Here is a 15846-nt window from a genome sequence, read left to right as displayed (position 1 = left end):
GTGCAAAGTTTTATTGAGTGGAAATAGCTCTCCGCCAATGGGGGAGCCTAAAGGGAGATGTTTTTACACTGGAGTGGGGCCACTCAGTGGCCCAGACTCTCCTCCAACTGCCCCTGCCAAACTCCGCCTTGTCCCGCCAGTCAGTGGCCTGCCGGTGTGCTGGCGTCTGTCGGTGTGCCCATCTGCCAGCGTGCTCCCTCAGTGTCCTCTCGACGACCAGCCGCTCCTCAGACTGCCCCTGCCAAACTCCGCCTCATCCCGCCAGTCTGTCCTGCGTGCTGGCGTCTTTCGGTGTGCCCTGCCGGCGTGCCCTTCTACCAGTGTGCTCCCCTCAGTGTCCTCTCGACGACTAGCCACTTGCGTCTTCTTTAGCAGATGTGTTCCTCATCACGTCCAACTACTTGTGGGTCTGTCTGCCGGGGGTCTCGGGTTTTTCTAGGCCCAGGATGGGGGCGTGGTGGGCCAGGGTGGTCTTGGGAAATGCAGCATTTGGGCAGGAAATGTCTGTCCTCACCTAGGTCCGTGGGGGTTGAGCCCTAGCCAGGGACCCACCTTTCTCTACCCAGCATTTCCCTTCTCCATTCCGTATCATTTAAAGGGACCGTGCTGTTCCCCTCCCAGCACTCCCATATCAATTGGTTGATAAGAAAGTTATATTCTTTGGTATAAAAGACAGTTTCCACGTTAAAATTGCTTTTTAAGGCGCTTTGAAGAACAGCTCTCATCTGTATTGGCCACACACTCTGCCTTTTCCATATCCTGTCTGTTCAAGCCACACACTCTGCCTTTTCCATATCCTGTCTGTTCTCATGGCCCAGCTCCAATGCCTCCCCCGTCCCTGGCCCGTTTTTCCCTGGAAAGAATTTCTCCAGAACTCATACACTCAGGAGGCAGTCTTCCTCTCTCCTTACCAGCCATGTGGTTTTGTGTAGTGTTTGTGGTTTTCTCTATTGCTATGTAAGCCCCTTGAGGGCAAGCACAGGGTCTTCCCCTAATGTCTGCCCCAGCTCTGGACACAGTGTCTCGCTCTCTATTACTCGTCAGCACATGCTCCTGTAGTGTCATTGAATGGTACTGGGTTATCGCAGGTGTTGGCCAAGGCATAGCAACCACGAAGAAGTTAAAACAAAATAAAACAGCTATTATAATTTACAAAATACATACGTTAAGTGGATACTAAGATTAAGCATAATAATCCCTTGGTATTTATGGGGGATTGGTTCCAGGACCTCCTGCAGATACCAAAATCTGAGGATGCTCTAGTCCCTGGTATAATAAAATGAAAGTTTCTGTTGCTGTTGTTTTAAGAAATATTCTTTTCTTGTGGCCATCAGTCTTACTGATTCAATAACACATAACCTGTTAGGGTAAACTCAAAATAATAAATAGATAGATAATACTTGAATATAGCCATATGCATCCTCTCTTATACTTTAAGTCATCTCTAGATTACTTATATACCTAATATAATGTAAATGCTATATACATAGTTGTTATACCATATTACTTAGGGAATGATGGCAAGAAAAAGAGTCTGTATATATTCAGTACAGACACATATTTTTTGTTTCAGATATTTTTGATCTGCAGTTGATTGAATCCACAGGTGCAAAACCCACAGATAGAGAGGGCTGACTATATTCTGGAATCATTGTACCCACCTGAAAACTTTTATACATTAGCTTTGAAGGCAGTAAGATATTTTTACATAGATGCTTTTCTTGGTGGCCCTAGAGCCATTCATTGCAGACACGTAGATTCATCAGTGGCAGTGACAAATACACCTCTGACGGCAGACACCCTTAGTGTCAACTATTGTTTAAACTCTCCCAATGTTCATGGAATGTGTTGTGAAGATGCTTATATCTACCAAGTAAACCCATCTGTGATAACCTATACCTAAAAGCTCTTTATCATTAATGATCTTTGCTTTTTTTGTTTTTGTTATAATATAAACCTATGCAAGATATAGATTTATCTGTTTAAGCTTTTGCCATCTCCATTAATAAATGTTTGTTTTTTTTTAAGTGACTAGCAGTTTTCCCAGAGAGCCAATGGGACTTAAAAGCTTGAATTTTTTTTTTTCCTGGTTTAACTTTGTAAAATCAAACTTAAAACCCAGGAAAGATAAAATTAGTATTACACAAGGCATTTTCATCCTAGTTCAAGTAGTCTGTTACATTCTGTCTTAGGTTGTGTTGTTTTTATTACTCAGGTCGAGCCTCTTAGGCAGAGTTTAACACATGGGAGCTGCCTGCTTGCTGCTGCTGCTGCTTTCCTGCAGATCATGGAGGGGCTGGCCTTTGTTTTCTGGCATCTTGTACCACGGACACTCATGAAGACCTGCAGTCATTGGAGCGCCCCGGTCAGCAAAGCACGCAAGCTCGCTCGAGCCCAGATGGAGAACTTATTTCCTGCAGCTGACAGATAGACTCAGATTTTGTGAGACTGAAATGTTCACTGAAGACACTTGAGAAAGAATCCTCTAAAAATCCCGGCTCTGCACATGATTCATCTCCTGGAATTTCCATGTGAATCACAGCTCTGCACCTGGATGGAGTTTTCTTTTGTGTGTGTGTGTGTGTTTTTTTTTTATTTGGTTGAACATTTGCTGCTAATGGGACTTGCCCAGCTGAGTGCTGGCTCTGAGGAAGCCCATGTTTCTTTTGTTAACTTAAATGAAGAAAGGAGTGGAGGGAGGGGATCTAAAACCCCCCGTTTAGATCCCAGACCTCAGCTCAATCAGTATTGCCAGAGAGGGGTAAGACTGGTTGAAAGTTGACTGCGGACTTTGTTTCCCCTTAGTGTGTGCTGTGTTGTAAATTTTTCTCCTCCCTCCTCCTACAAGGTTTTGAGTTGGCTGCTGGTTAGCAAACTCCTTTTTACCCATATAAGTTATTTAATATAATAATGAAGCTCAACACTGTGGTAGGAAAATAGCCACTAGAAAGAAAAAAAAAAGCAGAGTTTGTCATTGGACTGCTTAACATGCTAGAAGGAGTTTTTTTTTTTTTTGCTCTTCTGAGCTGTTTACAACTGACCACTGTGTTCCACAGATGTATTTTTCAGTAGCTTTTTGTTAGCTTTCCATGATGCCTGTTATTTTTCTCTTGTAAATTTAAATGAGCTGACTTTAAGGATCTTGGGAAAACCCATGGCATAATTACAATTTATTTTTTTTTTAACTGACTTTTCATTACTTTTGGGAGTCTGTTGGTAACTAAAGATGTCAACAAAGAATAAATTGGAAAAGTTACCACCCCCCCCCGCTATAGCAGTAAACAAAACAGATGAAAAACACCTTGCTGTTAACTCAATGGTTGATCTAATTGTGAAATCGTTCACCTTGTTAAACATCTAAGTAAGTCTGTAGTCGCTCTGCGTAAACAGCCATTATATTTATTTACTCTAGAAGAAACTGTAGAGTAGTAATTCGTGCTAATGAAAAAAACAAAATACCATGTTCAAAACAGATGTATTTGAAAACTTAATGACATGGTTCCAAAAACTAGAGCATGTATGTATGCTGTGCATCATCTCAGCAGACCTAAAATATCCCCAAGTTGTCCCTTTACAGCCATCAATATATTTTACACTCTGCGGCCAGGAGTTGTGGCGTCTTTCTTTTCTTTTATGGGTGGAATTGTTGGGGGCGGGCATGGGCTATAATCACAGTGGATCAGTTCAAGAGACTGGCTAAGAATGTATCTGAGGAATTTGCCTTAACAGTTTGTGCATGGGTATTTATTTTTTAAAAAAGAATGATAGTATTATTTGCCAGGCATTTTCTAAGTGTTTAGCATAGATTCATCTCTACTTATTAGGGGTGGAAATAATAATAACTTGTACAAGGCCACATAGCTAATGAGAGGCACAAATACTTGAAATGGGCCTTCTAATTCGAGACCCCAAGCTTTAAACCACACCACCACAGCATCTCAAACTTCAATATCCTTGCAAATAACCCGGGAATCTTTTTTACATGCAGATGCAGATTCTGTCGGTCTGGGATGAGGCTCAGGGGATGCTGATGCTACTGGTCCTGGGATCCCGCCGAGAGTAGGAAGGCACTTCCGCCTCATGATACCTGTTGAGATTTTAATTTATGGGGGTAGCTGAGTGATGACACACAGAGGCCAGTGCCACTGAAAGCTTTATATTGCTCAGTTTCCCCAGAGAAAGGGCACATGCCATGCCATGCAGGGCCACAGGGGAAGCACCAGTGTCGGTTGGGGGCAGAAGCAGGAGCAAGAAGAAAGCATAGACTTTGACTGAGGTTTCTGCAGGGAGGCAAGGCAGAGCAAGTCCAACAGTTTCCGACTGGCAAGTCTGAATAATTCCAGCAGGCTCTGGGCTGGAGGGGCGTTCTCCATTTGCCTGGTACCTAGCCCCTGGGGTGAATTAGGGCAATTTCTATATTGGCTTGGTGTGTGAAAGTTAGATAAAGGGGAAGGTTGCGGCTATGTTCTTGACAATAGTTAGATATGCTCAGGGCCCAGTCCTTTGCTGTCTCTAAGAATTAGCTAGTCCTGGGAGTCTCTTCCCTGCCAACAAAATTTATAAGATACCAGAACATCATAAGATACAGAAAAAAAACCATGATGAATGCAACTTCACAATATTGCCTCCTTTTTCCTTGCACTGCCTTTCCCTGATCCCTCTACCACTTTGGTTATTGTGACAGCAACAAGGTTCATCTTTCAACCATCTACACCAGGGGTCAGCAAACTATGGGCTGATGGCCAGATCTAGCCAGCTGCTTGTTTCGTATGGCCCACAAGGTAACAATGCTAGAAAAAAAAAAGATTTCATGATGTGAAAATTATCTGAAATTCAAATTTCAGTGTCCTTAAGTAAAGTTCTATTGGAACATAGCCACACATTTATTTATATATCTTCTTGTGGCTGTTTTCTGCTACAGCTGCAGCATCTTATACTAAACAGACCGTATGGCCCATAAAGCCTCAAATATTTACTTTATGGGACTCGATGGAAACTTTACTGACCCCTGATCTAAGTGTTTCTTTTAAGCATTGCAAAGATAGTTTGCAAAAATGCTTTGAGCTCTATTACGGCATTAGATACCTAAATGTAGCGGCTGAAAAAAATTTCCTAAAGTGGTATTAGGCCTTAAAAAAAGTGACACTAGGGCTACTTAAACAAGAAGTTTTTACAGAAAGAGTTACATCCTCTACTCATTTTAATGTCTAGGTAAGCCAGAGCTTTAAATCCTGTATTAATTTACCTGTGAAAATATTTCATATTCTCCCTTTTGTGCCGTGTGTGCGTTGGATTCCCCAGTGGGTGTATAGATGAATTTATAATTTATGTGGCTGGATGGAAGCCTGGGTAAATACAAGCATAAACAGCATCAGGCAATGCCAGTCAATAGACTGCGATTCAGGATGTGTTCTGTCCAGGCCTGCCGTTCATTCCAGAGGCCTGCATTTCAAAGCTGCAGGCTTGGAGCTGGGACTGCCGGGAAGGTGGGGAGCAGGGTTCAGAACTGGTTGGGCTTAGGAAGGTACCAGGAGAGGGCACCTTCTAGTACTTGAAATGTCCCTTCATTTTGAGGACACAGGAGTGGACTACCTTTCATCTAACAAAGACAAGAGAATTGAAAGCTGACTGTCTTTGTCTTTGAAGAGTTTATTGCTTTACCTCTTCGCCTCACCTGGCTTTGGCACCTCTGTCATTTCTTCATTTACTGTTTTTTCTAGCTTCCTTTAACTTCTTTTTGTACTTTCTCTTTCCAACTGCTGTCCACATGCCACCTGTGTATAGAATCCCAAGAAAACATAACCCACCATTAGAATTTTAGTTGCTAAACTATATAAGAATTTTGAGCTGTAGATTAACATCCTCTACCTTCCTTTGGTGCCATTTGTTTACCCCTTAGTCCGAACAAAAAGCAGTACCTGCCCCTATTCCAAAGGTGTCTTACTATTCCGATAAAGAATGCATGCCTGGGAATAAAAAAGAAGCTTAGACTAATGTTCCAATGAAGCTAAGCGTTCAAAGAAATTCCTGAATTCATTTCCTGGGGGAAAAAATGTGGTTAGTGACCTGGAAACTACTAACAACTTATAAAACTCAATACTCTGATGGCGACATTGTTAGCTTTACCCCTAAGACATTTTAAAAGGAAAGACTTTTGTCAGAGTTGGGCTTCTAAAGTTTTAATAGGAAATTGGGGCACTGTCTGTATAATTCAAGCCAAAGACTTTTTTTTTCTGGGTTTGAATGATTGGATAATTGCCTCAATTTTCTGTTCCATGTAATTCAGATCACTTGACTCTTCTTAGTGCTAATAAAGAGTTGTTGGGGTTCATGGTTTATTAACCAAACCTTTCAGTTTGTGGACCTGTCATTCAAAACTGCAAACAAGGCTGATCCCATGCAAAATAGACTACTGCCTTTATGTTGTACTAAGAATCAATTCCTGTTAAAGGATACATTTTTAAACTTTATGCAGTGAGGAAATTCCCAGGTAGCCAATTTTCTTTATAGTGCTAGCAGCCTTCAGCAAGCTTGAACTCTGCCCTGCAAGCCTGAAACCCTGCTTCTCTAAGATTCTACATAACAGGAGATTAAACATCCAAATGTGTATAATCACATTCTAGACAGTATGAAGAAGCTGTCTTGGAATATTGTTAACTATTAGAATACTTAAAGTGTGCACATCACCCAATTGAGGATTTCTTGGTAATAGTAGCCTATACTTTAGAAAATTAAAGAGGAAGAAGGGGCTGGGCACAGTGGCTCACGCCTATAATCCCAGCACTTTGGGAGGCCAAGGTGGGCAGATCACTTGAGGTCAGGAGTTTGAGACCAGCTTGGCCAACATGGAGAAACGCTGCGTCTACTAAAAATACAAAAAATAATTAGCCGGGTGTGGTGGCCCGTGCCTGTAATCCCAGCTACTTCAGAGGCTGAGGCAGGGAATCGCTTGAACCTGGGAAGCGGAGGTTGCAGTGAGCCAAGATTGCACCACTGCACTCCAGCTAGGGTGACAGAGTGTGACCCTGTCTCCAAAAAAAAAAAAAAAAGGAAACTGATGTTTCTGAGAACAAAAAGGAAAATTACTCCTTGATCGGTGTCAAACCAGTGGGTTTTCTACAATGAAACAAAGTTTGCTTTCTTTCTGTCCACCCACACTGCTTGGAGAAAATGAAAGTTCACAAAAATCACCTTTCTCCAGATGAATCATTGTGGGAAAGTAAGTTTAGCAGAATGTGCTGTCAACTTGGTTGAGATAAGGCAGTTGGAGGACTGGCATTATTAAATTTTCTGTAGTGCAATTAGGAGTCCTCCTAAGTGCAGGTGAGCTGTGGTGAGGAGTTAATGTATGCTCAGTAAATATGTGCTGAATGCATGAGCAAGGCAGTTATTAATCTGGTTATCATTGGGGATTCACAAATTTCACTTTATATCTTGTAACAAATCTCAAATGTGCCCATGAAACATCTGGATTTTGAAAATGAGTATAAATTTAAGTGATTCCAATCTGTTGTCATGGGTGGCACTATTCCCAGAAATCAACAAAGGAAATCCAAGCCACTGAGGGTTTTTAAAAAATTATGAGTATTAACTAGACTGTTATACTCTTCTGTGTTTATATTTAGTACCAATAATCAAGACAATAAATCCATCTTTAACAATAATATAAAAAGCCATCATTAAAAACAAACTAGGACCAACATGGTTTAGGATCATGGGATAAATCTGAAATCCCTCCCTGTGAGAATTCTTGTCTAAGAATGTGAAAACAAAGTGCTAAACCTCACTCTCCCCAGATTTCTAGGATTTTGTGGAAGCCTTCCCACTTTTCTGAACTTCTGTCCTCATCTGTGAGTAATGGGTCTGGACTAATTGAGATGGAATGGGCCTTCAGGGGTCTGTGGTTTGGGAAAGCACTTTCTCAGTTTGCTGGATTAAAAGGTAAATTAGCAAGTAAATGCAGCATCCTACACATGTGCCTCCAACCTCTTCCTGTCTGACTCTTGTTCTTTAATTGTACTTGAAGAGGGAAGGGATAAGGGGCTAATTGCTACTCAGTAGGACACAATGCAGTGATAAAGTCTTCACTCACCCCTACCCCTCCAGTTGCAGGCAGTCCCACAACTATATACAGTTCTTCATGGTAAAGAGTGATTGTTACCCAGACCAGGAATTAGAAAATACCCTTTGTGAAAGGTCAGTTGTATGATTTCAAAGGTGCCAGATTAAGAAAGCATAGTCTAAAGACTGCAAAAATAGCTATGTTGTGTAGACTACATCTTTGTCATAGCAGCTGTTGTAATTGTGCTTGCTGACATAGATAAAATAACATATAACTTGCCTGGTCACACCTAGTCATTTGCAAATGAGTCACTACTAGGCTCGAAGGACCAAGACTTAGAGAAGTGATGGTCAGAGCCAACTTCTGCATTTTGTCAACGTTCACTTCTTAGGCCAGAGTGGGGACCTCCTTGAAGGCTGTCCAGCCAGGGTAAGCTGAAGAATTTGACATACATGTTAGGGAAAGTCCTCCAGTGAAAGAAACCAGGGCATATATCAGTCCCAAGTGGGTGAATACCTTCTTTCCTTGGGCTATAAATACTCTCTGAATCCTACTCCAAGTAGGCCTCTTCTGCAAAAGAGGAATGATCAAAGGAAAAAGACAAAAACTAGTAAGAGGAAGAAAAATGTTGAGGAGATGTAAATAACAAATTAAATAGCTTTTGACAAGGGAGAGTTTAAGAAGAGGTATGACAGTAGTATCTTTCATGCGCGTCCATGTGAAGAGACCACCAAACAGGTTTTGTGTGAGCAATAAAGCTTTTGATCACCTGGGTGCAGGTGGGCTGAGTCCGAAAAGAAAGTCAGCAAAGGGAGATAGGGGTGGGGCCGTTTTATAGGATTTGGGTAGGTAAAGGAAAATTATAGTCAAAGAGGGGTTGTTCTCTGGCAGGCAGGAGTGGGGGTCGCAAGGTGCTCAGTGGGGGAGCTTTTTGAGCCAGGATGAGCCAGGAAAAGGACTTTCACAGGATAATGTCATCACTTAAGGCAAGGACCGGCCATTTTCACTTCTTTTGTGGTGGAATGTCATCAGTTAAGGTGGGGCAGGGCATTTTCACTTCTTTTGTGATTCTTCAGTTACTTCAGGCCATCTGGGCTTATACGTGCAAGTCACCGGGGATGTGATGGCTTGGCTTGGGCTCAGAGGCCTGACAGTATCCAAGCATCTGAAGCATTTGAACTCATTTAAAATCTAATAAGAAAACAATGAAGCTAGGAAATATGTTCTCTTGGGAGATCACAAATTATTTGCTAATAAAATATATATTAGGTAAATGAACTGAACTAGATAATTTGGGGGATTATTTTCAATTACCGTAACTCACTGAACTGACTCAATAAAATCAATTTCATAAAATTCTGGAAACTAGGTATCACCAACCCCTTTCTACCTGTTCAAAAATTAGCAAGGCCTTTGTGAAGGGCAAAGAGGAACTAGATGGAGTACTTGCTCTCTCAACCAGTTTAGACTTAGAACAAAGAATAAACTAAGAGGTTCTTAGCATCTCCCCCAAAAGGCTCCGGAATTGTAAAATGCTGTTTCCTTTAGGATATTTTTACAAAATTTGTCTTAAAGATTAATCCAACCTATAATGGCCCAGGTTTATAGTGGAATAAATGTGATCCCTTAGCTCTACTCTTACATTTAATAAGAGCAGATAAGAGTGCAGGTCTATTACCAAAATAGTCTTACTAGTAGAACTTCTTGTGTTCAGAGGGTTCACAGCATGGTGAAGGCAGTTCTTTGGTTTTTCTCCTCAAGGTTGATGCTGTCAATCTTGAATGAGCCTGAAGAGGTCTTTACTCGGCTTTCCTGCAGGCCCAGGTGTAGGCTGTGGACCTTCAATTTCCAGCAGGTGTAGGCTGTGGATCTTCAATTTCCAGGCTCTTTTTCTACTCAATGGAACTAGCAGTACTATGGTTCTACAAGAGGTGAAAGGAATGAAGGAGGAGAGTTCTGCTGATTGGCTACCCATTACAGCATGACTCCCAAGTGATATCATATCTAGAGAGCCTCTCTTTTCTTTGCCTTAACGAAGGGTCCTATCTATTATCCTTGCTTCCTGGGTCTGGGCCCCAGGAGGTCAGTGGGCATGTACCCATCCTCATCTGCAGAGGATTGGGGGATGAAGAGAGAAAACTCAGCCCTGCTAATAACTGATGACACCATTTCCAATGAGGCTGGTAAGTTCCCAGCTCTCATCCTACTTTCTAACATGTTCTATGTTTTGAAACTTCCCGTCAGTCTTCTCTACAAATTGAGACATCTGTTTCTTCATGGTCTACCCATCTTAGCAAGGAATTTGAAAAAATTGGTGGTTTAAAATTGTTAATCTAATTCATACTGTAATGTGATTGGCTGAGAATCCTTTCATGTCAGCTTCCTAGCTGCTAGAGTTTTAGGGCATATAATAGAGTGAAATTTAAAAATTCGGGCAGCAAGGGGAGAAATGTGTATGGAAGGACCTTGTAAAGCCTTGTAAAACTCTGAGAGGTTTAAAGATATTACCAAGTGATTGATTCACTTAGCCATCAAGCTGGTTGGTAACTGGCCTAGGACTAGAACCACAATCTAGGACTACTCTGCTGCACTAAGCAGATTCCCTACAAAGTAGGCCACCCTGCCTGGGTTTCTGTCCAGTTTCACTCTCCTAAAAAATTCTTAGTGTTTTCAGCTATTCTAGCGCTTTTGAATTCACAGATTCTCTAATTGTCAAGAAAAAAATGGAATTCGTTTGAGATTGACTGAGTACCTACGTATACTACATATGATGCATAGCATCAGAGCTATTGAGATGTGATGAACACCCAGTTCCTGTGTTGAAGGAGCTCACCTTCTCCTGAGGAAATGGCCCTTGCAGTGCAGCAGGTGTTCAGAATCAATCTCTCCTTTGTGCTGCTGTTGAATCCTCTAATCTTAGCTTCCTCAGCTTAGAAGGTCAGGGATTTCTCATGGTGGATGCAAACCTGAGACTTCACAAATGTTTTCCTGGGGAATTCCTTCTGCATGTGAGTACAGGGCCAGGCAGCCACATGTTGGCATGTTGTTTTATCCTGCACAAGGTGGAGGAGGCTGACTAGGGACTGAAATCCAACCAGTCCCACAGCTGTGTACTGAGCCTGCACCAAGGCAGCCTCCACCAGAGGGAAGGGTACTTTTTATTTATTTATTTTTTATTATTATACTTTAAGTTTTAGGGTACATGTGCACAATGTGCAGGTTAGTTACATATGTATACATGTGCCATGTTGGTGTGCTGCACCCATTAACTCGTCATTTAGCGTTAGGGAAGGGTACTTGATTGTAATTCATCCTCCCTGAGAAGGCTCCTTTTCCTAATTGGCACAAAGGCTTTTGATATGCTAGCAACAGCCCTGCAAAAGGACACTACCAAAATGCTCCATTTAAAGAACTACCTCGTGTTTGTGATGGCTGAAAACAGGGTAAAGTTGAGGCTTAACAGGTGGTTAGGAGCCAGATTTGGACTCTATGCTGAGGAACTGCACTTTATTTTAAAGATCAATGTAAAACCACTCAAGGATTTTTAGCAGTGAAGTGGCAAAGTCAGAGGTCCATTTTAGCAAGATAGCACTGGCTGACCAGTAGAGAGTGAGTGGTGGTTGGGGAAGGAGGGTCATGGAATAAGTTAGAGGGACTGGATAGAAGAGTCTTGTCTTAGACCAGACAATAAACTAGGAGGCTCTGAGCTAAAGCGGGAGGATGAAGAGGAGGAAATGGATTTGCAAAATGTTAAGACAGTAGAGATAAAAGCCCTGGGTGAAGGACCGTGTGGGCACCATTGTGGACAAAGAGGAATTGAGGCTGGGCAGCAGCCATTGTAGGTAGGTTTGTGTTGTAGGGCAGAAAGCAGGTGATCTCTTCCCTCCCCACCACAAGGGCCACAACTGACACCCCCATAACAAAGACAGGTTAACAAGGGAAGAGCATAGCAAATTTACCTGATTATAGTTTCACATGACACAGGAATCTTCAGAATGAAGACCCAAAGGTACAGGGGAAGCTTGTGATTTTACGCTTCAGTTCGATGAAGCAGGGAGAGTGGTGTAGAGATGCGATTGGATGAAAGGGAAAGATCTAATAGACTGGCCGGGAAGCCAGCAAAGCCTGTCTGTTTAGGTTCTTCTTGCCTCTCTGTGCAACGTTTCTTCCTCTTAGGTATGGGGTAGGACCTCTCTGAAATGAGGGTCTGAATGTCTTTACGGTCAGCTATTGCACAGAAAGGCAAGGGGAAGGTTAGAGTAGTATTTTTAGGTTTTATGTCTAGCTTTGGGAAAAAGGGTTCTAGTTTCTATGACTTGCCTTGGTGGGAGGCTGGGAGTTGAGAGTTAAGAGGCCAGGAGGTCAGAGGGAAACTTTGCTTCTGAGGCCTTCAGCTTGGAATACCATTTTCTCAGCCCTGCAGTGCTGTGGGTCAAATTGTGTCCTCACAAAAAAGGTATGTGGGAGTCCTAACCCCCGCACCTCTGAATGTGACCTCACTTGGAGGTGGGGTCTTTACAGAGGTAGTGAAATTAAAATGAGGATTTTTAGCGTGGATATTAAAACCATATAACTGGTGTCCTTAACAAAGGGGAACATTTAGACATAAACACACACACAGGGAGAACCCATGTGAAGATTGGACCTATGCTGCCACAAGCCAAGGAACTACCAAAAGTTAGAAGAGGGGCTGGAACAGATAATTCCCCAGGCCCTTCAGAGGGAGCACCACCCTGCAGACAGCTTCTGGGACAGCTGGCCTCCAGAACTGGGAGATGGGCCATTTCTGTTGTTTAAGCCACTTCCTTTGTGGTACTTTGTTACAGCAGCCCTAAAAAACTAATACAGTTTGTTTCTTTATGATTAAATTATTTATTACCTAAAATCTTCGATTAATTAAATCCCTTTAATAAAGGGGAGATTTATAAGGGGATTAAACAATACTTCCCACACTTGACTTTGAGCTTCTCAACTACAGGCCATTTTATTGCCAAACATCCTTTGAAGGTTTCATATTTCATTTATTTATTACCTTCAATTGTATCACATCTTAATCAATGTAAAGCAAATAGGGAATTTGAAATGTATACTTACATCAATGAATGCAATTAAACACATATCCTGGAAACTGATGTGATCTAGTCCTGAGGCCCAGCCCACCTCAAGATGGAATGCCTAGGCCAAACGGCAGAGTCAGAAAGGACTCTAGAGAAAATAATGTATTTCTTCATTTTATTGATGCACACAGAAAGGTCTTGAGAATTTACGTGACCTTGAGCAAGTGATTTAACAAATTGGTGACAGGGCTAGAAGTTAAGATTTAATCTCTTGACCTAGAGACAGTTTTTTCTCTTCTTATACTGCTGATTTAATGCTGAATTTCATTTTAAACTGAGTTAGTTTGATGCTACTCCTAGTTTTTAAATACAGATGTTGAAAGTCAAATGATCGGAGACTCTCCATCCTGTAGTAGATTAAAAGTTGTAATAAAAATAAATAGCAGCCTATAGGACAGCAAGCATGAGGTAAATGTAAAGAGAAAGTAAAATTATTTTATCAAGTATATCTCATTGGTCATTTCTCAATCTCCATTTCTGATTACACCTAAATCTTGAAACAGAGAATTCTCCCAGGATTCAGGGACTCTTTTATTTATATCTACTTTATAGGTGACTTCATTCGTTCCTATGGCTTTAAAATCCTCCACTGCCTGGTGACGTCCATTTACAGAACTAGACCTTCTCACCAAGAGGTGAATTCACCTTTAAATGTATGGAGCTTAAACTTTAGGACCTCTTATTTGTGCAACTTCTTCTTTTTTATTATTTCAGTAGGTTTTGGGGGAAACAGGTGGTGGTTCATTATATGGGTAAATTCTTTAGTGGTGATTTCTGATATTTTGGTGCACACATTACCTTAGCAGTATACACTATATCCAATGTGTAGTCTTTTATCTTTCACCCCCCACAGCCACCCTTCCCCCTCCCTGAGTCTCCAAAGTCCGTTGTATCATTCTTATGCCTTTGCGTCCTCATAGCTTAGCTCCCATTTGTAAGTGAGAACCTATGATGTTGGTTTTCCATTCCTAAGTTACTTCTCTTAGAATAATGGTCTCCAATTCCATTCAGGTTGCTGTGAATGCCATTATTTAATTCATTTTTATGGCTGAATAGTATTCTATGGTATATTTATATCATATTTTCTTTATCCACTCATTGATTGACAGGCATTTGGGCTTGTTCCATATTTTTGCAATTGCGAATTGTCCTGCTACAAATGTGTGTGCAAGTGTCTTTTTCATATAATGACCTCTTTTTTTTTTTTTTTTGAGACAGAGTCTTGCCTTGTTGACCAGGCTGGAGTGCAGTGGCGCGATCTTGGCTCACTGCAAGCTCCGCCTCCTGGGTTCATGCCATTCTCCTGCCTCAGCCTCCTGAGTAGCTGGGACCACAGGTGCCCGCCACCACACCCGGCTAATTTTTGTATTTTTATTAGAGACAGGGTTTCAAAGTGTTAGCCAGGATGGTCTTGATCTTCTGACCTCGTGATCCGCCCGCCTTGGCCTCCCAGAGTGCTGGGATTACAGGCATGAGCCACCGCACACGGCCAATGACTTCTTTTCCTCTGGGTAGATACCCAAGAATGGATTACTGGATCAGATGGTAGATCTACTTTTAATTCCTTGAGAAATCTCCACACTATTTTCCATAGTGGTTATACTAGTTTACATTCCCACCAGCAGTGTAAAACTGTTCTCTTTTCACCACATCCACACCAACATCTATTATTTTTGATTTTTTAACTATGCTATTCTTGCAGGAGTAAGGTGGTATCGCATTGTGGTTTTGATTTGTGTTTCCCTGATCATTAGTGATGCTGAGCATTTTTTCATACATTTGTTGGCCATTTGTATATCTTCTTTTGAGAATTGTCTATCATGCCCTTTGCCCACTTTATGATGGGATTATTTGTTTTTTTCCTTGTTGATTTGGTTGAGTTCCTTGTAGATTCTGGATATTAGTCCTTTGTTGGATACATAGTTTGCAAAGATTTTCTCCCACTCTGTGAGTTGTCTGTTTGCTGATTATTTCTTTTGTTGTGTGAATCTCTTTAGTTTAATTAAGTCCCATCTATTTATCTTTGTTTTTGTTGCATTTGCTTTTGGGTTCTTGGTCATGAAGTCTTTGCCTAAGCCAATGTCTAGAAGGGTTTTTCCAAAGTTATCTTGTAGAATTTTTATGGTTTCAGGTCTTAGATTTAAGTCTTTGATCCATCTTGATTTGATATCCAATTTTTCATTTGCATATGCTCCCCTAAGACTCTGTATTTAATTTTGTACAGGGTCTGGCATTACTTATCTTAAAGGAGCTTCCCCCCAGAATATATCCACTCTAGGTTCCACAAGCCTGGATGCACTCCTTGTCCTTCCCTGAACTTCAGACTAGTACACTACACCCCCACGGGAATGGCCATGTCCAAAACACAGAAAGAAAACTCTTGGTTTTCTCATCGGTGGCAGTCACTGCTGCTGTTCACCAAATATTTCCAACTTTCTTAAGTCCAGGTATGCAGTAGGTTGTGCTTCCTTCCATCCCCTTTGAAGTTAGGCAGTGCTTTGTGATTGCTTTGTTTGATGAAATATGAGTGGAAGCAACTTCACTTCCCATCAGGCACTTTGGGAACCAGAGTGCAATTCTCTATGCTCCTTCTCGCCGCTGTGGTGGTGAAGGCAACCAGTGTCAAAGTGAAGCCTACGACCCTTTAGGTTCCTAAGTGAATCCTCT

The 15846-nt window shown here is 41.7% G+C and overlaps 1 protein-coding gene across 8 annotated transcripts in view; it reads left to right on the top strand.

The window, feature by feature from the left end:
• Positions 1-3609, top strand: part of RASGEF1B (RasGEF domain family member 1B) — a 613492-nt gene extending 609883 nt beyond the window's left edge. For all 8 annotated transcript variants that reach the window (XM_054553339.2, XM_054553340.2, XM_054553341.2 and 5 more), the window contains 1 exon segment: positions 2216-3609. In XM_054553339.2, coding sequence (XP_054409314.1) covers positions 2216-2240 — 25 coding nt within the window. In that variant the 3' untranslated portion in view covers positions 2241-3609.
• Positions 3610-15846: the final 12237 nt, after the last annotated feature.

Source organism: Pongo abelii, chromosome 3, assembly GCF_028885655.2.
Source record: "Pongo abelii isolate AG06213 chromosome 3, NHGRI_mPonAbe1-v2.0_pri, whole genome shotgun sequence".
Taxonomy (NCBI): domain Eukaryota; kingdom Metazoa; phylum Chordata; class Mammalia; order Primates; family Hominidae; genus Pongo; species Pongo abelii.
Note: the sequence above shows the minus strand (reverse complement) of the source record. Positions and strands in the feature narration are given on the sequence as shown.